Here is a 26,916-nt window from a genome sequence, read left to right as displayed (position 1 = left end):
TGGTATGTATATGCAGTGGCGCTGCTGTAGGTGTGTCTTCATCCACATTCACACCCCCTCTTCATCGCTAAGAAACTCTAGCCCATACGGTACAGCTATATTCAGAACCAGACTATACAGATATGAAGGACAAGTTGTCACAAACAAAGAAGAAATGGATCAATGATAAGAAGCGTCTGTTGGCTGAATCAAAAGCCATATTCAAGCGGGAGGCATACTTGATAGAACATCTCCAAGGTGATCAAGATCACAGGATCAACGGTGTTTTTGATGCGGATAATTTGAAGTTGATGAATGACTTGGAAAAAGATTTGGATGAGCATCGGTTTAAGATTCGACAGAATTGTCGTGAGCTTGCGGACTTACTGGATCGATACTGTGACTGAGGGTAGTATACTTGGGTGAACGGAGGATTATTAGATTGTAGGGGTTGCTTCCTTTGGCTCTTAACAATGAGGTTCGAGAAAGTGTAGAACCGGTGTGTTGCTTTGGATTGCTTGGTTTATTCAAAGTAGAGAACGTATTAGTTTATTTCCAAGTTCAAATTGCTTTATTTGAATGTTTTCTTTGATCTGTTGGTCGTATACAAATTGTCGTATGGAAGACACCCAACACACCTATGCGGTTGTATCAAGTGAACACTCTTTGCTAACTGGGGCTCAGATCTCACATCTGTTCTACATTCCTAATTTTAACACATCGCAGACATGCCATCTTCCATTTATAGCGGCTTGAGTTATAAAACTATGAAATAATTCGAAAAGTCGTTATTAAGGAAAAAGCCCTAATTCGCTAAATACAAAATGCAAACTCCCAAACTGCAAGGGATCCACAGAAAATGCCCGAGTAAATGAACTTTTCATCTTAAACCAAGTTACCACGAAGTTCCTGCTCTCGTTCGATAGCCTCGAATAGTGACTTGAAATTACCAGCTCCGAAGCCTTCGAAGTTATGGCGCTGGATAATCTCAATGAACACAGTAGGTCGGTCCATCATGTGCTATTTGTCAGGTTAGCATATATTCATAAATACGGAAGTTAATGGTTTTCACATACCTTGGTGAAAAGCTGTAGCAGATAGCCACCCTCATCGAAATCAATCAAAATATCCAGGCTGCGGATCGTCTCAAAGCTTTCCTCAAGCACCAAGCCAGACTGCTTCAAGCGGACCTGCATATCGGTGTAATATGTCTCGGGGACCTTGATGAACTCAACACCACGTGCCTTGAGATTGGTGATATCACGGATAATATCGTCAGTGTGGAGTGCAATATGCTGTACACCGGCACCATTGTAGAAGTCCACGTATTCCTCAATCTGGGATTGCTTCTTGCCCTTTGCTGGTTCGTTGATGGGCATCTTGACGATTTCGTTAGGTGAGGCCATAACGACACTGCTTAAAGCTGAGAATTCACTAGAATTGAGGGTCAGTCATGGTGCCTGAGTATCAGGAAAATATGTTGAAACACTTACGTGCAGATTTCGTTATCATCGACGGACCAGAAACGGTGGAAGCCAAGAGCTTTCTCGTAGCTACCCCATGGTATTAGTAAATGAAGCTCACTCAAACAATCTGGACTGAACTCACTATTCACAGATCTTGTCCATCTCATCCCAGTCCTGGTTTCCAACACAGTGATCGATACGCTTCAGATGAACACCAGGCAAGAACTGTGCGATTGGATCTTCATTACCAGTCTCAGAACGGTAGCCTGGCATAAAGACGCCACGGTACTCGCTGCGCTCAATAAGGGTATGGGTGGTTTGCCCATAAGTCTGAATAGTGGCAGTCTTGACATGGCCAAGCTTATCTTCAAGGGTCTTAGGGTTAAGGACAGCCTTAGCGCCATTCTTCACGGCAGCGAAGAAGACAGCATCAACGTTGTCAACTTCAAAGGCAACATCCTTGACTGCATCACCGTGCTTCTCGAGATGGTCATGGATCTCCTTTAGCTCGGCTTGCTCTTCAGGGTTGAAGCGGTCGAGTTGGTCAAGGGAGCGCAGAGGGGAGGTGAGGATGAAGGTGATATCGCCGTTGCGGATGACATGGGAGCAGATGTTGCGGCTGCCAGTCTCAAGTCCCTTGTAGGCAATACGCTTGAAGCCCATGCGAGTGATGTAGTAGCTTGCGGCTTGCTTGGCGTTACCAACGTACCAGTGGACATGGTCGTAGCCACGGTAGCTTGCTACTGAAGATTCCTCAACGGCATTTGAGGGAGGAGGACTATTGGAAATAGCTGAAGGTGCCATATTGTTATATCCCGTATGTGTGATGATATTGGATTGAAATGTAGATGGTAGTACACGAGAGGGGATATCTTATTTGGCAAGTCTACGCCACCCTTTTAAATAACTAATTCAGTAAGCAATTTCTCTCGGCGGATATCTATTCCAATCCACTTTCCTTCTCACTCTGTCAGAAATCCCGGCTGTTTCAGACATCCTGAGATATCCGGTGATACCCGGACCCACTGATATCATCATTAATATCCGAAGATCTACAATTTCTTGGCTTCTCGATTCCTGTCGAAACATTTTGCTTTGTTCTTCATATTCTTTATTTTTCAATTTAGTGATTACAGTGACTCTATTCTGAATTGACTCTGACAATATCCTCACCAATCTGTCATTTCAACATCAAATTGCAAGATGACATCTATCACAGCTGCTCGGCCATCATTGACATCTAATGATTCAGCTGTACTACAAGCTCTATTTGATGCAGAATCATCTCCGTCATCAGGGGTCATCGTTGATTCATCGCTTCCCTCATGGCCATCATCTCTGAACATCACCGAAACAGACTTGGTATCACTCAAGCAGCGCGAAACAGACATCATCCGCGAGCTACAATCAAATAAATCACCAAGCATAGAGACAGTCCAGTCTGCACTGGAGGACTTCGACACTCTCCTCACACGGAATCCAACATATCCCTCGGCATACACAAACCGAGCACAAACACTCCGCCTGTTGGTTGATCTGATCTACAACAAGGAGGCGGGTGATGACCGAGGCACTGATACCGAGCTAGCTGATGCTGCCCTCTTTGCCCCGTCAACCTCTCAGCTTTGCTCCCGCATCTTCTCCGACCTTGGCCAAGCCATAACCTTTGCCACGCCCGCTTCTCCCGCCGATGCAGTCTCAAGTACCCAGGCACGGTTATTGGCGGACGCGCACACGCACAGGGGTTACTTGCTTCTGAAGGCGGCGCGTGTAAAGAAGGCTGGTTCAGGCGATGAGACGGGTCCGGAGCGGCTGCGCGGACTTTCGGCTGATCAGCTTGAGGAGATGGCTAGTCGGGACTTTTTCTTTGGGGGCCGCTATGGGAATAAGGTTGCGCAGCAGCTTTCTGTACAGACGAATCCTTACGCGAAGATGTGTGGGGCTATTGTAAAGGAGGCGATGAGGAAGGAGCTTGAGAAGTGAAGATTATGTATGGGGATATAATTTAATGTGCCAAGTCGGTTGAAATAACGAAGCAATAATGAAAGACCATTTTGATAAATTTGATTGAATTTTTGTATTAATGCTATCTAGCTAGTTGAAAATGTGCTATTACCTCATCGCAATGGTAACTACCTATAGCTTAGGCCTTTTTGTTGGGGTTTACAAAGTGTCGCTTGAGAGGCTTCCAGCTATGCTCGTTGTACTCTGGCTGCACCTTCTGGCACGTCTTAAGACCCCATTCCGAGACACCGACCATGAGAGCACTAGAGCATTGTCAGCAAATAGAACAAGCATCTGAAATAAACAGAAACCGAACTAACCTTTCAAACATGAAAGCCATACTACCATCACCAACCTTTTGAGGCTTCAGCTCAGCGTTGCTAGCTCCCTCAAAAGCACCCGAGTCGGGACCATGGGCACTCATGACATTGTGCAAACTAGCACCGGCAGGCTTGAAACCACCACCAACCTTTGCATCGTAGTCACCAGAAATCAGACCCATGAACTCCGACATGGTGTTACGGTGGTACCACGGTGGGCGGAAAGTACCCTCTGCGACGAGCCAGCGAGGAGGGAAGATGACAAAGTCAGCAATGGCCGTACCAACATGGTCCGATGGACCTGTCAACACAGTGAATATAGAAGGGTCGGGGTGGTCGAATGAGATCGAACCGATAGTATTGAACCGGCCGAGATCGTATTTGAAAGGGTAGTAGTTGCCGTGCCAAGCAACAACATCGAAGGGGGTGTGGTTCTGTCTGGCGGCGAAGAGAGTGTTGTTGAATTTGCTGTAAAGCTTGTACTCGCTTTCCTCTTCGTCGTCGAAAGCGGCAACGGGGGCTTGGAAATCGCGTGGATTCGCCAGACAGTTGGATCCAATGGGACCTAGCTCTGGGAGCTGGTAGTGACCCTGGTATAGTTCACAGATGTATCCCCGCACAGGGCCGTCTGGAAGGGTCACTCGGTATCTGAGGGGAGTGGTTAGCTGCTGGTCCCATGTAGCATACGGCAGGAACCCACCTAACACCACGAGGAATAACACAGATCTCATTTGGTCGCAGAATAATCCGACCAAGCTCGGTCTGGATATCTAGCACACCGTGCTGAGGCACAATTAGGAAGTCTCCGTCAGCGGAGTAGAATGCTTCCTTGCCCATGTCCTTACCCGCAGCATACATCAAGATGCCCAATCCTTGCTTCAGGGTCGGATCTCCGGACCCGGCAATTAAGTGGAGTCCATGCACCCAGTCGACCTTCTCATCTAGATCGAAGGGGTTCCATCGGAGCTGGTTAGGGATGTGATGAAGTTTATGGGTCTCAGTTGTCATGCTTGTATGATACGAGCCGGCATCCTCTGCGATGAAGTTCTCATGAGCTGCTGCAGGTAGAATTCGATAGACCCATGTCTGTTTATTCTCGTGACGGGGTGCTGTGAATGCCGTTCCCGAGAGTTTCTCAGTGTAGAGCCCATATGGAGCTTTCTGTGGGGAATTTTGGCCTATTGGCAAAGCCCCTTCGATGGCTTCCGTCCTATTTACTCATTAATTGTGTTCCTTTGTGCTGTAACTATGCGAATACATACTCGTGATGCGAGTCGAAGCCCGTCTGGTACTTGTAGGGATCAGGGTGACTGAAATTAGTGACAGGCATATTGAAGATGTGGTTTGGATAAAGCAGACCCGCCTTGATTTAACAAATACCCCAGACCAACCGAGGAACTCAGCTGTCAAAAGCAATTATATGTGAGGTCACACCAGTCACACCATTCCGCGAATCTGATAATTCCCGCGATTAGCCTTTCATTCCGCATCGGCTGAATGCGGGGGGCGGACAAATTCCGCACTACTTTAGAGGTGTTAAGGCCCGTCAAGTCGCTTTCTCTTTCTCCCTAAACCATTCAACAATAATTCATCATGTCTTCGTGGCTTCAAATTCCTAAGAACTCGCCGTTCTCGCTGGCAAATATCCCGTTCGGCATCATCTCAACAAAATCCACATCAAAGGCAGCTGCGATTGCAATCGGTGATCATGCATTGGACTTGAGCGCATTCGCTTCATCTGGGGGCTTTTCACAGCTTCCAGTTATCGAAAAGCACCTAGCTGTTTTCAGCCAACCGACACTAAATGACTTCGCTGCACTTGGTCGCCCTGTGCACCGTCAAGTGCGCGAGTATCTACAAAATATCTTCCGCGCCGACACAAAGTTCCCACAGCTCCTTAAGGACAATGCCTCCCTGCAACAGGCAGCTCTGCTTCCCTTGTCCCAAGTCACCAATCATCTCCCCATGCAAATTGGCGACTACACTGATTTCTACGCTGGTCTGAACCACGCTTATAACATTGGCGTCCTCTTCCGTGGCCCAGACAATGCCCTCCAGCCTAACTATAAGCACCTGCCCGTTGCCTACCACGGCCGTGCCTCATCAGTCGTGCCTTCAGGCACACCGCTTCACCGTCCCCAGGGTCAGATCCTGCTGAACCCTGCCGCGGACCCTAAGGTGCCTACTTTCTCTCCTTGCAAGAAGCTTGACATCGAGCTAGAGCTTGCTTGCTTCATCGGTAAACCCAATGATCTCGGCAAGCCTGTCCCAATTGACCAGGCAGAGGACCACATTTTCGGTCTGGTTCTCATGAACGACTGGTCCGCCCGTGACATTCAGGCTTGGGAATACGTCCCTCTGGGCCCCTTCAATGCTAAGAACTTCGGTACCACCATCACCCCCTGGGTGGTTCTGATTGATGCTCTCGAACCTTTCCGCGCTCCCGGATTGGAGCCTGCAAACCGCGAGTCTCTGCTCCCCTACCTGCGCGAAAAGCGCGCCGAGAGTGCCTACGAGATCCCTCTCGATGTTGAGGTCACCAACTCCGGTGGTCAGCCCACTGTTATCGCTAGCAGCAACGCCCGCAATCTGCTTTACTCTTTCCCTCAGATGGTTGCTCATCACACTATCACAGGCTGCAATTTGCGCACCGGTGACTTGCTAGGATCGGGTACTATCTCTGGAAAGGAGGCTAAGACCCAGGGTAGTTTCTTGGAACAGACCAATGGTAAAGTTCCTCTTAAGCTGGCGGATGGCTCTGAGCGTATGTTCCTTGAGGACGGTGACACTGTTACTCTGCGTGGTATGGCTGGCACAGAAGGTAACTATGTCGGCTTCGGCGACTGTGTTGGCACTATCCTACCTGCTGTTTCGCTGCAGTAGATGACTTAAAAGAAATTAAATGATCAATGTGTGATGTTGCTGTTTCACTTTTTTCTACAATATAGAGGTTGGAATAAATGTCCCGGGCAGTTTTATTTAGCCAATACAACCGGCACAAATGATCACCTGCTTCATTTTCGTCAAGATGTCATGAACTTCCCCAGTATTACGAGCATGACAGGATATTCCACGAACAGGAATTAAAACTACTATGTAGTCAAGGCACTAATTTCTGACTTCTCAGCTATTCCTTAATACGAAACTCCTCAGGGGTATCTTCCTGTGACCTCCAATGCCCCTTCTTAACCGCCTCCTCCATCTCCAAGTTCTTCACAATCTCATTCGTAACCGGGAACTGACTCAAGTCAACTCCAAACCGCTGAGCACCCCAGGCAGCAGGAATCAGACACAAATCTGCAATGGTAATATCATCTCCAACGCTGAATTTCCCCGCCGATTCCTTAACAGTAGCCTCATAAGCCCTAAACCCATCCTCCATCAAATCCTTCGACCAGACAGCACGATCAACACCCAGCGGTCCAACCCGCTTCAAAATTCTAAGGTTCGTAACAGGCTGTATATCACAAGAGATAATGTCCGCCAGAGTGCGCACTACAGCGCGACCCTCCGGGTCCGAGGCCGGGGGGAGCAGCGCAGGCCCTTGATCTGGGAATGCTTCTGCGAGGTACTCAAGTGCAGCGAGAGATTGTGTAATGGTCACGGGTGCTTTGGAGTCGCGCTGGATTACTAGAGCTGGCACTGTTCCTGAGGGGTTGATGGCCAGATGGGCTGGGGAGGATTGCTCGCCCTTTAGAAGATTCACATAGACGGATTTGAAAGGGATTTGTTTTAAGTTCAGGGCTATCCGGAGTCTGGCGGAGCAGGATGAGCGGAAATAGGTGTAGAGAGTCACTGTGTCGGACATTGTGAACGGTTGTATTCGTGATATTCGATCTATGAGATATTGGGAGTATAGGAGTAGCGATGAAGGTACCAAAACGGATCTAGATAGAAGAGGGTTCTTGCTTATAAACCGGGCTATGCGACCTTGGAAGTTCAACTATGTTAAGTCACTTTCCCCCAGACGCGGATCGTTTACCTCTACCTTGTACATGTAGAGCATTTGCGGAATGGATTCCGTCGTCTTGAAGCCGAGTCCAACCGCTGTAGTTGTACACTTCGGCTATGACGGATGATATTTATATTATTTCTATATTTTCCTAGACTATTACACATTTTATTCAAAGAGTACATGCATTAGAGCCCCATAGACATGCATCTGCTTTATTCTACGTGACATGTGATCTACAGATTTTTTCGTTTATTGGCATTTTACACGCTACATCGCCAATCAAATTGAGGTTAAACTTGAATCAAATTTGAATCTTTATAAAATAAGTCAAACACACCTATTTTAATTAATTTATATCCTTTAGTTAAAGGTCCGATCCCTAAGACACTATGGAGCTGAGAAGCTTGGACCCGACGGATATCGCCGGGTAATAATCCTGGCTCCGCATTTCTTTGTCTCCTGCAATTATCCATAGCATCACCAAATATCCACAGAATCCACTTCAGCGCCGAGGTCCTGGTTGAATCCGCCCAGGAACGGTTGACGATGGATGGTGTCAGGTCATCCCGTCCGGATAAGCCGTATCAGCGCACCTACAAGGCATGTATCCCTTGCCGACAGAGAAAGGCCAAATGCGACCTAGGGACCGGTCCAGATGGCCTTCCGATCGGCCCACCATGTGCGCGCTGCCGAAGGGAACTAAGAGAATGTGTATTCCCCGAGAAACGGGCATGGGAAAGGTCCCGCAAACGAGGTACGCTAGAATCGAGTGCTTACCATACCTAATCGGCTGTTATCTAAATGGTCAATTTCTAGTGCGATCACCGGAGAGCTACGAAGCCGATGTATCACCCCGAGACGCCAGACAACTTACGATCACCTCGCCCGGTAGTTCTGTCGTTGCACAAGGATTAACCCACAAATCGCATGCAAGCGACGTGGCTAATTCATCTCCCGAGACCAATTTTCACCAGGAGCCCGCCTTCCAGCCGCGATGGCCATATCATCGGGATCAAACAGGGTCTCACCGTGGCTCCCTCGAGCACCCTTCCGTCGGGCCTTCACAAACTGATCAGTCTCCTTCTCATGCATATGAAAATAACAGACATCGAGCGAATTCCACCCTTGCGAGCTCTATGATGCGCACTGTCGTTGCGAGCGGTAATGATGCACTTAATATTCTCTTCGAGGCTGCAGCTGCTCAAGAAGATATTAACCCTGATACTAGCTCCGAGTCACTAGCTGGGCCTCCATCGGCAGGTCCGAGTACTCAAGATCGAACACCCAGAAACTATGATGCCACGTTTGAGTCGGTGCCACGGGTAATACATCCTGTTAAGCTGTCAGACGCCGCCCGAGACACTCTCAATGTCTGGGAGGCTTGTCGGTTTGTCAAGATGGGCTGGTTCACTGCTAGAGAGGCTGTTACCTTTATTGATCTGTATGTTCGCTCGCATGTCCCATGTCTTTGCCAAATGAATGCTAACCATAAGTAGGTTCTATCAGAATATGTCCTGTTTATCGCCGATTCTAACTGATTTCTACGCCGACCACCGATATCACTACTGGCTGATTACTCGGGAGCCAGTCCTGTGCTCCACCATTCTCATGATCTCTTCCCGCTACCATGTCCTTCCTGGAGCAGGGGGAGAGTCCAGGAATTTCTTTATTCATCATAGACTATGGTCACATTGCCAGAAATTGACGATGCGGCTGATATTTGGGCAAGAGAAATCGACAAAATCCAAGGTACGGAGTCTTGGTACTGTGGAGGCTCTTCTATTGATGTCAGAATGGCATCCTCGCGCCCTCCATTTTCCGCCCGAAACAGATGGCTGGGATGATGACTTGATTCCAGCAGCACCCGGGAATCACGACAATAATGACCCGAACGCGGAACCTGGCGGGCGCGGGGTAGAAGATATAATTGAGCCAGCACGCCGATCTGACCAAATGTCGTGGATGTTGCTTGGGTGTGCACTTTCCCTTGCACATGAGCTGGGTATATTTGAGAAAGAAGGAAGCAGCTCACCGGCTGACGAACCAGAATGGAGAGAACAGATTGTGATTCGCTGGCAACGTGTACAACGTCTGCTATACGTCTACATCAACCAATTGGCTTGGCGGATCGGATGCATGTCACCGATTCCTCAATCATTAAACCATGCTATCCTGGGTGGACGGAAGCCACAAGGACTAGATCCACCTGGCAGCACGTGGTTAACGTTCATGGATTCGTGGATTGAGCTTACCAAGCTAGCCAAGTCTGTCACTGATATGTTCTTCCCCTCTGCTGCGTTTGCTCGCCAGCAACTACACAGCGGTCGATATGTTGGCCTACTTGAGCATTTCCGACCTTTACTCAACCAATGGAAAGACAAGTACCTACAGCCCCAAGTACTTGATAAAGCATTCTACAACGATCTGTTCATCGAATACCACTTCGTCCGCGTATACACCCATTCAGTGGGAATGCAAGCAGTAGTGGAACGTGCTGTCGCAGAGAATGACCCTAATAACTTCGACGGAGTGCGACCCATGACCATCGACCCAACAGACTACGAATACATCCAAGAGGTCATCGATGGATGTGGCCAGATCTTACAGAAAGTCACCCATTTAGCCGAAGCAGGGGCGCTCCGATTCTCCCCAGTTCGAATCGTTCTTCGCATAACCAGTGCCTCGATCTTCTTGATGAAAGCACTCAGTCTGGGTACACGGCAAGCCAAGCTCCAGGAATCAATTGAAATATTAGAAAAGAGCATCAAAGCACTCAAGTCAAACGCCTTGGATGATGTACATCTGAGCACGCGATATGCCACGCTGTTAGACATGCATGTTTCGCGCTTGCGACGCAATCTTCTTGCGTCTTCAAAAGCAATGAAAAGTAGTCAAGACGTTACCCGAAGATCATCCATGGCGCCTCCTCCTTGGCCAGACAATGGTGACCGGTCAAATCCCATGAGAGCCCCTGTATCGCAAGATCCACCCCCGGATCTGGGATTCGTTCCATCGTTGAACGATATCGGCGCTGATAACTGGCTTTCGCTACCATTTGATCCATCAATGGCGCCTTTTGATATGAGCCATGGATGTCAATTTCCGATGTATGAAGGTGGCACCTTAGACTTTCTTTGGAATTTGCCATCATGAGCTATGTATTTGTCAATTGGATAGCTTTGTATGTAGCCAATTATGCAATGATAGTGTGATACCCCAAGATGTTACTCCGCCTTGCATTTCCCCGCACCAGAGCAACACAACCTTCGAATACCACCTGGGCAATTATAGCCAGTTACCAATATGACGAACCCAGCGTCATTCAAACCCACTCTAATTATCCACGGTGGCGCCGGTAACATCCAACGCTCCAAACTCCCCCCAGACCTCTACGCCGCCCACCACGCCTCCCTCAAATCTTATCTCCGCTCAACCCACACCCTCCTCAAAAATGGTAGTAGAGCCCTAGATGCAGCCGTCCATGCAGTCTCCCTCCTCGAAGATGACCCTCTATTCAACTGCGGCCGCGGTAGCGTCTTCACAAAAGCCGGCACAATCGAAATGGAAGCATCCGTAATGGTGACATCCGTGCACCACAACACAACCCAGCCCGGCACAATCAAGCGCGGCGCAGGCGTAATGGGCGTCCGTAACGTACGACACCCGATCCAACTCGCACGCGAGTCTATCCTCAGATCCGGTGTTGCCGCCGATGGATCACCCGTAGATGACGGAGGGAGTATGCATTCCCAGCTAGTCGGGCCGTATGTGGAGACACTAGCACGGGATTGGGGACTGGAGTTTTGTTCCGATGAGTGGTTTTTCACGCAGAAGAGGTGGGATGAACATATGAGGGGTTTGAAAGGGGAGGAAGAGCCGATTTCGTTGACACAGGGGACTGTCGGTTGTGTTTGTCTTGATCAGTGGGGGAATCTGGCTGTTGCTACTAGTACCGGTGGGCTGACGAATAAGTTGCCCGGTAGAATTGGTGATACGCCTACCTTGGGGGCTGGGTTCTGGGCTGAGGCTTGGGATGAGATTGTGTCGGGTGATGAGACAGTGCTGGATAATTCATCGGTGACTGGATTGCTACGTGATGCGAGGAACTGGCTGGGTGATTGTATACCGCAGTTTCTGCGGGATCAGGCACTACCTGTTTACTCCTCACTTCCGGGTGATGGTTCCTCTAGGCAACGGGACTTGGGGTCGGAGAAGACTTGTTATTCTTATACATCATCTGCTCAATGCTCTCGTCGGAGGGCTGTTGCGGTTTCCGGGACTGGGAATGGGGACTCGTTCCTTCGGGTTGCGGCTGCGCGAACTACTGCTGCAATGCTACGGTTTTCGTCGCCTGGTAGGTTCCCATCTGGTCTTGCAGACGCGGTGACGGCTATTTCTGGACCCGGTGGTGAGCTTCAACGTTCGGCTGGCTCTAGGTGGGGAAAGGCTGGTGAGGGTGAAGGGGGTATCATTGGTATAGAGGCAGAATTTGGCACTGTGAAGAGGACATCGGATGTTAAACTACATCGGGGTAAGGTTGTGTTTGACTTCAATTGTGGTGGTATGTGGCGTGCTTGGGTAGAGGAGGATAATGCTGGTAACGAAGTGGAAAGGATCATGGTCTTTCGAGAGCAATATTAATATAATATATTTCCTACGATTGAGTTCGTTGTGTCCCTTGTATCAATCATATAACTTCTTCAATTGTTCTCAATGATATTTACGAGTAACTTCAAAGCCCAATCCAAACTTCCAGCTGCACACTTCTGGTGTACCCATCCCACTTATTTATCTGCAGCTCATTTGACCTATTGCTCGTTCATTGTCTGATGCGACGACATAGAGACTAGGAGGGCAACGAAGGCGGCTAGTGAATTAGGCAACCCCAATGAAGAAGACCTATTGTTGGTTCTGTATTGGTATGAGAATATACCACTTAGCCTCATGCACCAGTACGAGTGATGCAAGTAAAAAGTAATAAAATCTATTTCAACATGGGTATATGCTCACCTGCTTCATGGGCGCCGGGGGGGCTTTTCCTGCTCTCACGTCGTCGCCAGATACCCACTCCCCAGCCTCGTTCGTATATCCGAGACCACATTTGCAGGTATCACTAGTTAGGCAACCTGCAGCGCACATCTAGGGGGGAAACAATGGGTAAGCATTAGACTTTGAAAAAAGAATGTATGTTAGATGAAAAACTCAGATATACCTCCTCTTCAGTGTCTGGAGTTGGGGCCGTGGAAGGCATTATAAGTATTGTATATCGGGAACTTTGTAAACGGAGTTCCAAGTTTGCAGTTATGAATTATCGGAACATGGGATGAATCGACCCCTTTTAAAATACTCTACTATTCAAATCCTTCAGCCTCATCTTGATCACCGTAAGCGGGGTATTCCACCACAACACCCGGGTGCTGCTTATGTACATGATACCTTTCCTAAAATGGTTTAGGTGTATATAGATAGCGTCGTGATTTAAATTAGTATGACACGTGGATGAATGAGGGTTTTCCTTATGCCCAGCATCAACCTCAAACATGTTCATACCTGTCCTCGTGGTCCAATCAATTAACGAGCTACCGTGTGATTGCTGCATTCGACAGGTAATATTCTGAGCCATGTAATCCTTTGGCACTAATTGCTATGTGCCTATGTTGTTATGAAGTTAGTGCTTTGGTGATTCGTGTACTAGTTTGTCACAGCCGAATATGTCAAGGATCCTTCCCTTGACATATTTTCATATTGCATTATCCCATGTCTGAAGATTATTAGGATCATGACCACCCCAGATATCTCTGTGTGGGCCCAAGCGGTAGATGTAAGTATATGGAGTTCCAGATTGTTCTTTGTGCATCGCCAATTGAAGAGATAAGATTTAACTAACAGCCCATACAGTTATACAACAAGACTCTAACAAAAGACCCCAATAAACGGATCGATGTGAATACAGGGTGGGGCCCTGGTATTCACTCACTTTCAAGTGTTGACCAGCTCATCGACTTTGCTTGTGAGACGAAAAAATGTGCTGAAGAGAAAAAGTGGAAATTCTCAAGCCGAGTAGATGAGATACTGCTCTGGTTCAATCGAAATGCGACCGGTAGTTTCACCCTCCTATTTTATATATACAACGATTACTAACTTCCACCTTTCAGTGGTGGATGTAATGATCCAACACCAGCCACACATAACAGCCCTAGTTTGGGGTGGCATCCGAAGCTTGCTTGCCGTGAGTCTCACTATATGTCTGAAAAGGTAATGGAAAGACTAACTCGGCCTTTTTGAACTTCCCAGGTTGCGATTAGAGAGATCGAGGTTTCAGATAAAATAGGATCAAGCCTCCTTGACCTACTGAAGCATATAGGACGCTGGGAAACCTATCTCCAGCTGTGGCCCGCTACACCGCGTCTTTCAGCGGCTTTAGTTGAGCTTTTGGCACAAATAATCAACTTTCTTGTTCGAGCAAGCACATACCATCAGACACCTCCACACAGTGAGTTGCAGCCATCTTTTCCTTGGGAATCCGAAAGGATAATCAGGCTAATCATGAACGGCATCATTAGAGCGATATGTGAAAGCTTCCTTTACATTTTTCAATGAAAAAGTTGAGAATATCTTAGCTAGCATTACACGCTTAGCTGACAACGCGGAAAAGGAAGCTCTGCTGGCTTCACAAGTTGGTATGTGTTAGAATTCCCCGGGAGATCTTGATCTGACCACGTATGGGATTAGAGCAGCGAAAGCAGTTCACTCGCGCTTCCGCAGACTCCAAAACGCAAGCGCTAATCAGTGAAGGTAAGACTTGGATATATAAATCATGGAATAAATTATCTCACTAACACCTTGGACCCTGCATTAAAGGCCAAATGCACATGCTACGGAACATCAATCTCAAGTGTGAAAGCCTCGCCGCAATGTCAAGGAAAAGCCAAAACAGTATGCCACCTCCAAATCTAGACGCAAGTGACAGGTTAACTGAGAATCCAAGACCAGGAATCCGCATTGGTGGCGTTGGCGTCATGCCTACGAGATGCTCAAGGTATATTACCGCGCAAAATCCCGAATCAATTGGCCTTGACTGAGTCTGAAATAGTCCACGAGATTCAGAATCGACAGCAAGCTGCAATAAGATGGATTCGACAGGGTCTCTCGGCAACTGTGAATATTCCTCATTGGGAAAAGGATACATGTGAATGGATCACTACTCACAAAGCTTTCCTGGCTTGGAAAGCCGATGGTTATCAAACTCCACTATGGATCCATGGCATACCTGGTAGGTTCTTATGTTGCCCTTTCTAAAATAGCATTCAACTTCTGAATACTGAACGAACCGTTTCGCGCCTAGGTTGTGGCAAAAGCGTGCTGGCCAGCTACCTGACGCATAATGGCTTCAACACTACCGACACGCCAGGGGGCGTCTTCGCCTACTTTTTCCAGAAGTCTCAGGATACTTCCACGCCATCCGCCATGGTCTGCTCTGTTGTTGCGGAAATCATGACTTCTTCTACTTTGAATCAATCGGAAGGGTTCTTTGACGCCATATCTAGCATCGAAGTCTTGATGGATCGACACAGTAAAGGAACTGATTGTCCCCTGGATATGACTTGGCGAATACTGGAGTCTTTGATGGCTAAAAGCCCGGGATTTGCTATAATTGTGGATGGAATTGACGAGTGCGCCGAGAAAGAGGATGTGAAGAAGCTGCTACAGCATCTTGGCAAGATGGCCCAAACAACCAATGCTCGGATAATCGTCTGTTCCCGATACTTCAAACACATTCATCAATCACTAGGCAATATTACGCGCCTATTGATTGAGGCTGATCAAATTGGTGCTGATATTCAAGCCTTCGTTAGAGCTGAAATCGACCGAACAACGCGGCTAGCTAAGATCAAAGAGAGATTGTTGACCAAGTGCAACAAACAATCCCACGGCATGTTTCTGTGGGCACGGCTTATGTTAGATGCCGTAAAGGCGGCACCAGATGTCAAGACCCAGCTGGAGATTATGGAAAGCTTTCCACCAGGACTAGACGCCGTTTATGCTCAATTCATCAACAAGACAGGTCGTGGGCTCGATAGTGCCCATCTTAGCATTCGCCGTCAATTTTTTACCCTGATTATAGGGAGCTTTCAATTCCTGACCATCAATGACATTGGTACAGCCATGAGTTTAGATGTTCGTCGTCTATGCAAAGATGAGAACCGTGAGCTTTTTGACGTTGAGACCAAACTGTGCGACCTTTGCAGCCCTCTTGTGGTCACCACAGACGGGACTGCTCGGTTAATTCACGCCTCAGTTAAGGATTACTTGACTGGGTTCGAAAATCCAACTTCTTTATCCATCAGTTTAGATGCTACCACCACGAATCAGTTCATGGTCACTCGCTGTTTGTGTATGCTCATGCTACCTGAATTTAACAGCCGTTCTCTCATTGCTGATTTACTCCGACGAAGTATGTATAAGTACAGCGAGGTTGAGGAATCTGCTGTTGCCATGGAAAGCCCATCTACATTGCCGAGCTTCTACAAGTATGCGGCTCTCAATTGGCATTCACATCTGGTTGCACTACCCCAGGCTCCCCTGCATACCCTGAAGCTTGTGGCCAAGTTTTTCAAGAGTCCCCAGCTCGTTACATGGGCCGAAAGCCTCTTCTTACTTCGTGGAGGACTTCACGGTGCTCCGGCTATGGAAGTCGGTAGCTACTTGAAGTCCTGGCTTACTCTCCAGCCACCTTCATCGCGAGAAATTGTCCCGATGAAAGATTATGTCGAATCAGCATACGGGCAGCTGCTCGAAGATAGCCAAATGACAAAAGGCTTCCCTTTAGCGAGTGCATTTATTCGGTCCAGGTTGGCGGAATATCATGCCTGGACAGCAAACATAACCGACAGCGCTTTCGATCTGTTAGTGACGGCGGCGAAAGGCCTTGAAGATCACCTGGGTCCACATCAGTTGACATTAATGGCCTTGGATGCGCTGGCAACAGGTAAGGTGTTGAATAACATTTTTGAATCACTGCACAGAACGGCATCGCTGATTTTGCTTCTTCAAGGTACCCTAGTTCGAGGACTCCACGAGCAAGCAGCCCAGTCACACGCAGAGGTCCGGCGACAAAGAATTCAGATTCTGGGTCCAACGCATCGAGAGGTTTACATGAGCATGAGCTACGAGTGTCTGAGCAACTTCCACACCCTGAATTTTCGTGAAGCGCAAAGGCTCGGGGAAGAAGCGTCTAGGGGCCTGCTAGCCACAGGCGTCCCAACAACAAGGCTCTTCCTACACAACCAACTATATCTTGGATACGCACTAGAGGGACAACACAAGATTAAAGAAGCGCAAAGTCTTTACGAGAATGCCTATGCAACATGGATGGATCTCAATGGCCCGGACGACCCTTCTACACTGATGACCCAGAGCGCCATGGCATCAACATACAGAAAGCTTGGCAAACTAACGGAGGCAGAGCGTCATTATATTATTTGTTTTGCGGGCCGTCAGCGCGCTATGAGCCTAGACAACTATCTATGTATTGATCTCGCAATCAGCCTGGCTTATGTATACTGTGAGCTCCATCGAAATGAAGAAGCGGCAGCATTACTGGAGATCTGTCTTCCACTCCCGACCCTCAAGAAGCCGGCTCACTTTGAGCGTGTATGTCAAATAAGACATCTTCAAGCCTTGATGCTCTACGACGAAGATCCGGCGGCGGCCGAAGATTTGCTGCATGACTTGATAAACGCCTCCAGGCATAACCGGCCGCCTGTGAATCGGGAGTTGGCCTGGGTTCGAGTTACACTAGCAAATTGGTTGAGAAATCGTGGCAAGCTCAAGGAGGCCCTTCTGCTTTTCCAAGATCTTGTTATGCCAATTTATCCTTCGCATAGTGCCCCTTTGACAGACGAGCAATGCAATATTGCAGAGGAGGGGGTTAGGCTTGTTAAGGCCGGACTTGCAATCGAAGCAAGGCGCTTGCTTGGGAGCCATAATCTGCAGTGGGCGAGGGACTACTACTTTGATATCATCCATGGGGCTCCGCTCACGGATACAGCCTGGGAAAGGGGGTACCTCTAAGGAGGCCGTGGCAAATTGGAAACATTGGACGATAGACTGAGAGATGCAGCGAATGAAATAGAGGGAGAAATGTGACTGCTGTAGTTATTTCCATCATATGCACTATATAAGATTCCAATGCCACAAAAAGGATTAAACAAATGGGTTCCTAAAATAAACTGACAACCAAAAGAAATACCCATGACTTACGTCCCTAAATCGGCTGCTCGGCCCCAGCTATCAAACACCAAAGGGCATCTTGTCTGCATCACACCGGGTTCCTTCACCGGGCAATATGCCAGTGTGGAAGTATCGGCGGATGTTTTCGGCTGTGCATTTCGAATCGGCGGAATAGGTGCAATGCTAAGATGTATGAGAAATGAAGAAGAGTAATTCAAGCCAGACTGTACTCACCCCTGCAGATTCTTGCTCAAGGACAGCAGAGCCTGAGAATCTTTCCGCCATTTTGTACGCGCTAAATTCAAGAAATAAGCCACTGTATTGACACTGAGGAGGGCAGGGTCCTGGAGCATACTTCCTAAGTGGTGTGGCTGGATCCATGGTGTTTCCAATCCACAGAATGGGGTGTGCCGGACTCCCAGAAATGGGTCCTAAAAATAGTCAGATAGATAGCAATGGAAATAATTGAAAATTGGTAATACCCTCATATCTCCATTTTGGTCTGGTTTTCCATCCCCAACAAGGCATAGTGAACGAAGCCCAGATGTCGGCCATCCATCTACTCTGGCCCTTTAAAACTTTGTAATAATCGAAGAAATCCTGTTTCGTTAGGCCGGAACGGTCCTCCCCATCTGTGCAGCCAATAGACGCCAAAGTTTCCAAAAAGGTCTCTTCATAAGCAGGGCAGGCCTTCAAGCCATTTTGGGTGTTATCACCTGAGCAGATTGGCACTTTGTGCTCACTTTTCAGATCTGCAAGGATGCTCCCATTTCCATGCGAGACATCCGCAAGAACATCCGCTAGTAGTGGGAATTTTGTTAGGGGCTCATATACTGAATCTTTGATGAATCGCATGAGATCGCTGTATGTGATAATATCAGGCCCCCTTGTATCAGAACCCGGTACAGCCAAAGGAGTTTCGTTGAGCGATGTTAGGGTCTTGTCCAGAGTATCCCTCATTCCTTCGACGTTATTGCCAATTGCAAATGAGCATTTCTCGGGCCCAGCCTGATGGCAGATTTCAAAGAACATGTCGATGATTTTATCGGTGTCCAAAACATTCGCAGTCCAGTAGCCAGAGTACATGGACTGCGAATCGCATACACCGTCGAGGACAACACGCTTAACGCGGTGAGGGTACATAGCTGCAAATGTCGCCCCCAAGACAGTACCGTAAGAAAAGCCCCAGTATTGAAGAAGCTCTGCGCCTTTTCTCCATCGGGTTGCATCACGGATCCTCTGCCTCTGAATTTCTGGAACGGTCGGCTTGCTGGCGATAATGGCTTCTGCAGCGTTCTCTCGCCATTCCCCTAGTCGCTCAATAATCTCAAGAATATCTGCCGCCGTTGGTGTAGTATTCATGAATTGTCCTATCTCCGGGCCATCTTTGCGCGTACACGTGGCGCTTAATGCCATGGCCCTTCCCCAGGCTTGCTCTGTCGCTACTGTCGAGCTGCCGAGCAGATCGAGGAACTCATTGGCTAAAGACCAGCGCTGACGAGAATGCGGATCTGTGAAGCACTGGTATCGCGGAGTAGTATTGTTAATCCCGCGGGGATCAAATCCTACAATGTCATAGTATTTGTCGTCCACTGTCTGGGGTCCCTTGAAATTTTGCTGTTAGGTTCATGTTTCTTGTATTGCAATGTACCTAGGGATTAGAACGGGTTTGTACTCACTTGAACAGATATAGGCATAGCTTGGGAGTCCACGATTTTCTGGAGGCGCCTCCCTTGTCCCAGGATCATGTTGACACCTGATGCACCAGGCCCTCCTAGTAATCAATTAGCTTGATCTTTGTGAAAACCTTTTAGTTGAGCACACCTGGATTGACCAGAATAGTTCCACCATATCTGGGGTCTGTTACCGGCACCACAGCAGGGAGCTTAATTATTGCAAGGGCGACCTTCGCTGCGTCCTTATCTGTGCTGTTCCAGTCCATTGGTACTTCAAGGCGGGCACATTCATAGCTATCGAAGCATGGGGTATATGACAGTTTTTCTGACGGGGTGATCTAGTGACGTGGAATAAGCAAGAATTCGTCACCCCAAAGATGAACAAGCCATACCAATGGCCAAGGAGACACCCATGGTCCATTATCTACCAGGTCCCTTGAACGTGGAGTGTCAGGCAATAAATGGTGATTCCCGGTCCGATTAAACCACGTGAGTATACCAAGAAACGAACAAGTCAGCAGGATCATGGGCCATATCCTCTGACCTCGAAGATAAATGAGATATTGCGGTCGGACATTGTTGGATGTTTGCTGGCCCATACTTGCAGTGTCAAACTACTGATACAAGTAGATTTATTCCTGTTTGTTCATGACCCCTTGTATGCAACCGCAACTGGTAGAGGTTGTTTGGATCCGTGGAACCCCGTGGGGCGATGGTGCGGCTCCACAAGTCTTGGCATTTACCCGGGTAGCACGTGATCATCTGACTGCTGCCTCAGGTATCAGGCCGCGCGAGATTCTAGTTGCACTCTACATAGTTAACTAGGTAACTATGCGTCATTATACTCTCAGTTGATATGTATATCTTTGATACAATGACTTAGAAAAAAGAAGTTTTGTGCTAATTATCTACAGCAACTCTGGTGGCTCACCTCGAACGATGTCAAGACGAAACCACCCAAAAGACTGGCAATATATATATGTAAAAACCGCCCAAGCCCAAATCCCATGTCTGATGTAAATCTACCACCCCTCCAACGGCGTAAGCAAGGCAAGTACCCCATCTTTGGGTGAAACGGTAGCTCCTTCCCGAATCTCCAACTTAGCATCAGGAAACTTAAGCTCCATGTGAAACCGACCGACAGTAGCAGCAAGCAAGCAAGCAAGCTCCGATTTAGCAAAGCCCTGCCCAATGCAACTACGTGGGCCATGCAAGAAAGTCAAAAAGGCATAATTACTAACCGCACCTCCGGTGTTAGCTTTCCCAGGGCCCATAAAGCGGTCTGGATTAAACTCGTCCGCATCTGGTCCCCACAGCTCTTCCATCCGGTTCAGGATTTGCGGGGCGATTATTAATGTCGTATCCTGGGGAATACGCGCCCCAGCAAGAGTTGTATCACGAACGGCCTTGCGTATGGTCATCGGCACAGAGGGATGGAACCGGAGAACCTCATTGCACACTGCGTTTAGGTAGGGTAGGTTATCAACTGTGGCTGCAGAGATTGGAGTCGGGTCATCGAGGGAGGGAAGATTGGCGCGGATCTCATCACGCAGACGAGTCTGGACGTTGGGATTCTTGCAGAGTGCATAAACGGCCCACTGCAACGCCGTGGCGGTTGTTTCATGCCCAGCGCCGAGGAAGGTCATAGACTGGTCGACGAGGTTTTCTTCGTCAAAGGTTCCGCTGCTTAGCGCGACGGAGATGATGTCAATGCCGGTTTCAGCTTTGGGATCTTCCATCTTTGCCTTTTTCTGTCGGATCATTTGTCGTGCGACGTTTCGGATGACCTCGCCGCTCTCCTTGATATCTTTGTTGCGTTTTGTCGGTAATGCGTGGGACCATGCTGGGTTACCGAGTAGCATACATATCAGGAAAAATATTTTCATGATGAGTGGTGGCGAGGACATGATTTTGCGGTAGGATTGATTGAGGGCGTTGTCAGGGTCACTGAGAGAGTCGAAGTCGTGATCCATACCGGCGACGCCGATGATGTCTAGGGTTGCTCGACTGGCCCAATTACTGATTTGGACTGTGTTGTCGCCATTCCCATTGGCCTTTCTGCTCTTTAGGTCTTCCTCAATCATCTTGACCATTTCCACACTCTTGGACCAAAAGACTGGATAGAGATTCTTGATGTGGCGATAGGCAAAGGCTGGCATGAGATTCTTGCGTTGCATCTAGTGGAGACATTGTAAGTTTGAATGTATGTAAAGTGGCATTTGGGACAAGTTTACCTTATGCTCTTCACCTTCGGCAAGTAGGATTCCATCACCTGTAATACGCCGCAAGCTCTGCCGAACCAATTGGGGCTTTTCAAAATCGTAGACTTTCGTCACAAGTAATTCACCCAATGTTTTCGGGCTTGTCAAGATCACTCTTTCGAGGTTTGCGACAAGATAGTAACGGAGGAGATCTTGATTGGGCCTATTCTTGACCCGCTCTCGTAACTGCGGATAGGGGGTCTCAAGCAAGAAATTTGGAGAATTGCCAGTGAGCCAGCTTCGATCCTAGATATTATTAGATACATTCTCAAATGCATAGAAGAATTGATGGCCTACCATAGGTGAATCAATGTGTTTCAACGGAGTGAAGTAGTCGGGGTACAACACAAGCTGATAAATAATCTTCCACATAGTGATGATCCCGAAAAGCACAGCGGCCGTCAGAACCCTGGAATTGAAAATAGCATACTCCGGTTTTAAGTATATCCCGGCGGCGAGGCCGAGATACAGAATGGTGAAGGTGTCGTTGATTCGTCCCATCATAAGATTTTCCCGGATGATCAGGGGAAAGCAAATATTGTAATTAAACACCCCAATTCCCACATAAAAGCAGAGAATATAAAAAAGGCTTCCTGATTATCAAACACCTTCTCCGTTTTGCTTTGTTCTCTTGTAACACTGGCGGAGAGCCTCGTGTGCTCAATTAGACTGTAGACGAGATGACGGAGTGCTTGGCTTTTGGTTCCTGTTAGGTCTGAAATCTATACTCCGTCCAATCTCATAGATAGAAATGCACGAGAGAATGTGACTTTTGCACAGCTGAGATGAGGGATAATATATGTTCTCTTTTTGAGATGGTTGCCTGGGAGTGAGATATAGGTGCGGAGATTACAAGACATAAACCTTGTGGCAATAATATAATACTCCATAAAAACTAGTCTAAAAAAGGATTTTAGGAGAGTTGAATATTTGTTTCTAATGATCAAGATCTTACTTGTCCTCGCAATCGTTACCGCATTAAGCCTGGATCCACAAGACTCTCTGCCGTGTCAATTATACATAGATGTACATAATAATCTGGGAAGCTTGTATCGACCTGCATATGAGATTTACATACAGAGTACTCCATACATTATTTAGCATCCTCCCCCTGGGGCTTCAGATGCCCAGCTGCAAGGCATCTGGCCGCCCGACGCGGCCCCTGGCCAGGGCTGTGATTATGTCAGCCAGGCTCGAATCCATGGATAGCAACCTCGGAACAGTTTCTCTCATTCTTTTCATTCTCCCATGCTATTGACAGAATGGACGACAGCGATTACGATTGCCTTTATTCTCAGGAGCCAGAACTTTTCACCCCTGAGTTTGATATTTCAGATCGATATCTATGGCTCTGTGATCTTTCCCACAAGTTCAGCTGTCTTCCATACACATCCGTAACCGAAGAAGTGAAAATCTTGATTGCAAGAAAACGTCTTTGTCGTGAATATTCCAAGATATGGGATAACCTCTCACAACAGGCGTCGCCGGAAGAACGTGAAAGGCTAAAGACATGGCAAGTCTTTGAGGATTGGACCTTGACCCTATTGGACATTAGAGGAGTTGTCGATTTGATGGCATTGTACGAACATGCCCGCCATAAGCCTTCTGATGAACCAACTTATTTTGCCGCGTACCTCGGTGCCATCTGGAAGGAGCTCGAGAAGCACTTCGAACCCCGTTCCGAAAAAGAACTATCCCTTACATTTTTCGTCAAACTTGACCCAGACCTGCAATGTGACATTCGCCGATGTTTTATTGGCAGTAAAGATCAAATGCCAGAAAATGTACCCGACATGGTTAGGTTCGCAAGTGAGAGATGGAGAGACAGAAAGGCGGCGTCAGAGATCATGCATCAGGCCAACCGTGGCAAAGGATCAGGTTCTTCTCGTGGGAATCACCGTGGGAGGGGTCGATCTTTGCAAAACAGTCGCGGTTGTGGGAAAAAACAGCAGAGAGCATAGAATGTCCCGAGAATCAGAAAGCCCCGTTGTGCAGACATTGTCGGGCTACGAATCATCTGGCATCTACTTGCAATGATAAACCAGTGGATGGACTGAGACGCCGAACAGATGGACGCGATGACCTTACCTGAGTACTTCAACATGTCGGTACCAACCGAGATCCGCAAACACTATCTGATAGCCTGCGTTTACTCCAAATACGATGACATCATGTAGCGCGCAACGGAGCCTACACAAAGCGATGTTATTACGGGACGAAAAATGGAAACCAATATAGCCATACCACATTTTTAACTGAACTCGAAAACATTGCCAAAAGCGCACTCTACCTCATACATCCGTCGGCCCCATAATTCTATCAAATTCACCAACCGTATGCTGCCAAACCTTCTCCTTCATACCCTGCTCGCGAAGTCCAGTCAGCAATTTCACAACCTTAGGACCAGCATGCTCTCCACTCCAGTGAATACTATACACCCCGCTCCCAACCTTCCCATCCGTCCCATTAGCAACCTCAACCCCTTCCGACAGAGGTACACCAGAGGAAGCTTCAATCGCATCCGAGCGGACACGGGGAGGATACTTAGCACTCGTCGCGAAGTAAAGATGCCTCTCTCCCGACTCCCGAGTGGGGATGTAAACCAAAGGACCGATAATCATCAGCACGAAACCAATAAACCATGCCAGAAGAGTATTCGCCTCACGATCAAGCCCCGACTTCACCGGACCAGGGTAATCTTGAATAAATGTCACTTCTGGGGCTTGATCAGCCAGCGATTCCAGGGCCATATCAGTCATGGAAACAAGATGTCCACGTAGCCTTAACATGAACATATTCTTTGCTTGGAAGTCTGTCACGTCAATAGGACCTTCATGGGTTCCAGCTAAGACGCTAACGACGCGCCGCAGCCCTGTTGCTTGTTTGAGATTCGGGAGGAGGTTGGTGATTAATCGTGTCCGTGCGTAGTACTGAATTGCAGGCATGTTATGGAGACCTTCGGATGTATCTATTCGCATATGAGTATAATCCTTTTCTTGTCATGAGAACATCCAACCTTCTCCAGAACGAATAGTTCCACAGCTAAGGAAGAGAATATTGATACTCGATTCTTTACTCTGAATCTCGCGACAGACGGCGTCGACATTCCGAATTAAACTGAGATCCGCTTTGATGAAGATGAATTCTCCCTCCGGGTTCAACTGTCGACATTCGGCCGTGATGCGCGCTGCGGCTTCTTGCGAGCGACCGATAAAGTATGCGCGAGGGGATTTGGCTGAGCGGGCGAATTCTTTTAGGGCTGCTTCGCCGATGCCATTTGTTGCGCCTATGAAGACGGCCACGAGGCCTGGGAGTGTGGTGGCAATTTGGGCATTTGAGGACTGGACGTCTGATAGAGAGACCATTCTGGATGTTACAGCGAACTAACAGGGATGGTAATCGGAATGAACGATGATATGTGTTACTTGGGGTTATGATTCCATTTATATTGCAGGGATGTTTCTAGTACTGTACTGTGTTCGTGTTCGGTGCATCTATGGGCCGTGTCTCGGACGGAAGACGGACTTAAGCTGACTATGTCGGAGGAATGGTATCCCCGGGAATTTAGGTATGAAAGGTTTGTGTCTCGCATTTAATTTGAACACGGAGATAAAATTGAGTAGAGATGTCTAAATATAACAGGTCGATCGCTCATCTGGGTGGTGGCAATACATGGAAGCCCTTCAATCTTGGTCGACCAAATGAGGGCGACTTGGGATTTGGGAATTTTCTTGACTTGGTAGTATGAGGGAAAGTAGTAGAAATATATGTACTCCGTCGTCCTCTTCTCTAGCGAGTTAAATCAAAGAGATCCGTGAGAGTGACAGAGCGTTTTACCCTCATGGTGTCCTTCAGGTACAGGCATCTACATATCCCGGAATACTCCCAGAAGTGGATGAAAATGATACATACAGCCCCATTTTACTATAACTCATGCACTACTTTGGATTTTGGCATATTCAGGCAAAGCCCATTTCACCATCCATTCCGACTCAAGAATTTGCTTGGTAGTAGGTCGATCCTCTAGTTTAAATGAGAGCATCTGCCGCAGTAAGTCGAACATAGCGTCCCTTTCCTTTGCATCAAAGGATGGGACCCCACTATCTCGCCTAGGCTTTTGCACGCTATCTTCAAACCGATCGTCCCAAGATCGGAAATAGGTACGGTTTATTGGCTTGCCATCTTCGTTAAATTTGTGTTGTCGAGCCTCCCACTTGCTCCACCATTCAGGTGGTAAAGCACCAAGAGCATCGACATTCTCACAGATCATATCATCCTCCGTTGCGAGAAACCCTTCAAATAGTGGCCTTTGAGCGACAATAGACCTTATGGTACAGGCGAGAGTCCAGATACCCGATGGAAAAGATAGAGGTTTATTTGGCTGGAACCGAGCCTCAGGGGGACGGATAATGAGGGGTGTGTGAGATTGATACTTCAATTCCTTTAAGGGTAAAAAGGCTTCACCAAAGTCTATAAGTAAGATCCTAGCTTCCGCAAGTGTGATTTTCTCACTTGCTTCCCCTAGCCATATAGGCGTAATGCCATGGGATGGGATACCAGGAGGAAGCGGGTTCGGAATCGTATCACCATCTAGATGAATAACTGGCTCTAGCTCCAGTGCTCCGTATTTTTCATATAATTGATCAATTGAGAGGTGGTCAAAATTGGGTAGGCCCTTGAGAAGAATGTTGCCGAAGTGAAGGTCTCTATAGACAATCCCCTAGGCACACATATAATCCACAACGAGAACTAGTTGCGCAGCCAATGACCGGGCTACATCAAGCTAGAATAAGCGGATCTACGAGCCATCCTTTAACCCGGAGAGGCTAGCCCTCGCTAGCGCTGTAACGTAGCAAGCATGATTGCCATTTAGACTGTGGATAGTGAATCTATCAATAACTGAGGGGACCATCGTCTTTCCTGCATGATTGTTTAGAGAACGACAAGGACGGGTAAGAGTGGATATAATGTCCACTTCCTTTAGGTCTAAGTTGCCTGTGCAAACTTTCACTGCGACGTATT

General features: G+C 47.8%; 10 protein-coding genes across 10 annotated transcripts; 4 read left to right on the top strand and 6 right to left on the bottom strand.

The window, feature by feature from the left end:
* Nucleotides 1–864: 864 nt before the first annotated feature.
* Nucleotides 865–2,249, bottom strand: PGRI_020300 (4-hydroxyphenylpyruvate dioxygenase family protein; the record flags this gene model as incomplete). Its single annotated transcript, XM_040789743.1, has 4 exons — nucleotides 865–999; nucleotides 1,056–1,413; nucleotides 1,473–1,532; nucleotides 1,588–2,249. 4 exons carry the CDS (start codon nucleotides 2,247–2,249, stop codon nucleotides 865–867), a joined length of 1,215 nt encoding a protein of 404 aa, XP_040646696.1.
* A 399-nt stretch (nucleotides 2,250–2,648) lies between these two features.
* Nucleotides 2,649–3,428, top strand: hmgX (the record flags this gene model as incomplete). The annotated part of the gene is made up of 1 exon (XM_040789742.1): nucleotides 2,649–3,428. The coding sequence occupies one exon, from the start codon at nucleotides 2,649–2,651 to the stop codon at nucleotides 3,426–3,428; it is 780 nt and encodes a 259-aa protein (XP_040646695.1).
* Nucleotides 3,429–3,588: 160 nt separating this feature from the next.
* On the bottom strand, nucleotides 3,589–5,099 carry hmgA (putative homogentisate 1,2-dioxygenase (HmgA); the record flags this gene model as incomplete). Its single annotated transcript, XM_040789741.1, has 4 exons — nucleotides 3,589–3,712; nucleotides 3,770–4,417; nucleotides 4,470–4,979; nucleotides 5,032–5,099. The coding sequence occupies 4 exons, from the start codon at nucleotides 5,097–5,099 to the stop codon at nucleotides 3,589–3,591; spliced, it is 1,350 nt and encodes a 449-aa protein (XP_040646694.1).
* A 263-nt stretch (nucleotides 5,100–5,362) lies between these two features.
* On the top strand, nucleotides 5,363–6,652 carry fahA (fumarylacetoacetate hydrolase FahA; the record flags this gene model as incomplete). The annotated part of the gene is made up of 1 exon (XM_040789740.1): nucleotides 5,363–6,652. The coding sequence occupies one exon, from the start codon at nucleotides 5,363–5,365 to the stop codon at nucleotides 6,650–6,652; it is 1,290 nt and encodes a 429-aa protein (XP_040646693.1).
* Nucleotides 6,653–6,896: 244 nt separating this feature from the next.
* Nucleotides 6,897–7,577, bottom strand: maiA (maleylacetoacetate isomerase MaiA; the record flags this gene model as incomplete). The annotated part of the gene is made up of 1 exon (XM_040789739.1): nucleotides 6,897–7,577. The coding sequence occupies one exon, from the start codon at nucleotides 7,575–7,577 to the stop codon at nucleotides 6,897–6,899; it is 681 nt and encodes a 226-aa protein (XP_040646692.1).
* A 536-nt stretch (nucleotides 7,578–8,113) lies between these two features.
* PGRI_020250 (Peptidase T2, asparaginase 2) lies at nucleotides 8,114–12,365 on the top strand (the record flags this gene model as incomplete). Its single annotated transcript, XM_040789738.1, has 6 exons — nucleotides 8,114–8,151; nucleotides 8,219–8,478; nucleotides 8,541–9,165; nucleotides 9,221–10,831; nucleotides 10,902–10,905; nucleotides 11,016–12,365. 6 exons carry the CDS (start codon nucleotides 8,114–8,116, stop codon nucleotides 12,363–12,365), a joined length of 3,888 nt encoding a protein of 1,295 aa, XP_040646691.1.
* A 1,138-nt stretch (nucleotides 12,366–13,503) lies between these two features.
* On the top strand, nucleotides 13,504–17,798 carry PGRI_020240 (Tetratricopeptide-like helical; the record flags this gene model as incomplete). Its single annotated transcript, XM_040789737.1, has 10 exons — nucleotides 13,504–13,545; nucleotides 13,623–13,824; nucleotides 13,880–13,953; nucleotides 14,019–14,217; nucleotides 14,288–14,404; nucleotides 14,457–14,519; nucleotides 14,586–14,660; nucleotides 14,713–14,763; nucleotides 14,818–14,997; nucleotides 15,070–17,798. 10 exons carry the CDS (start codon nucleotides 13,504–13,506, stop codon nucleotides 17,796–17,798), a joined length of 3,732 nt encoding a protein of 1,243 aa, XP_040646690.1.
* A 219-nt stretch (nucleotides 17,799–18,017) lies between these two features.
* PGRI_020230 (alpha/beta hydrolase) lies at nucleotides 18,018–19,899 on the bottom strand (the record flags this gene model as incomplete). The annotated part of the gene is made up of 6 exons (XM_040789736.1): nucleotides 18,018–18,140; nucleotides 18,192–18,252; nucleotides 18,313–18,388; nucleotides 18,440–19,574; nucleotides 19,637–19,731; nucleotides 19,782–19,899. The coding sequence occupies 6 exons, from the start codon at nucleotides 19,897–19,899 to the stop codon at nucleotides 18,018–18,020; spliced, it is 1,608 nt and encodes a 535-aa protein (XP_040646689.1).
* A 756-nt stretch (nucleotides 19,900–20,655) lies between these two features.
* Nucleotides 20,656–22,398, bottom strand: PGRI_020220 (cytochrome P450; the record flags this gene model as incomplete). Its single annotated transcript, XM_040789735.1, has 4 exons — nucleotides 20,656–20,817; nucleotides 20,875–21,810; nucleotides 21,868–22,140; nucleotides 22,192–22,398. 4 exons carry the CDS (start codon nucleotides 22,396–22,398, stop codon nucleotides 20,656–20,658), a joined length of 1,578 nt encoding a protein of 525 aa, XP_040646688.1.
* A 1,787-nt stretch (nucleotides 22,399–24,185) lies between these two features.
* On the bottom strand, nucleotides 24,186–25,259 carry PGRI_020210 (uncharacterized protein; the record flags this gene model as incomplete). The annotated part of the gene is made up of 2 exons (XM_040789734.1): nucleotides 24,186–24,862; nucleotides 24,911–25,259. 2 exons carry the CDS (start codon nucleotides 25,257–25,259, stop codon nucleotides 24,186–24,188), a joined length of 1,026 nt encoding a protein of 341 aa, XP_040646687.1.
* Between the last annotated feature and the right edge of the window lie 1,657 nt (nucleotides 25,260–26,916).

The sequence above is a fragment of the Penicillium griseofulvum genome (genome assembly GCF_001561935.1).
Source record: "Penicillium griseofulvum strain PG3 chromosome Unknown contig_80, whole genome shotgun sequence".
NCBI lineage: Eukaryota > Fungi > Ascomycota > Eurotiomycetes > Eurotiales > Aspergillaceae > Penicillium > Penicillium griseofulvum.
Note: the sequence above shows the minus strand (reverse complement) of the source record. Positions and strands in the feature narration are given on the sequence as shown.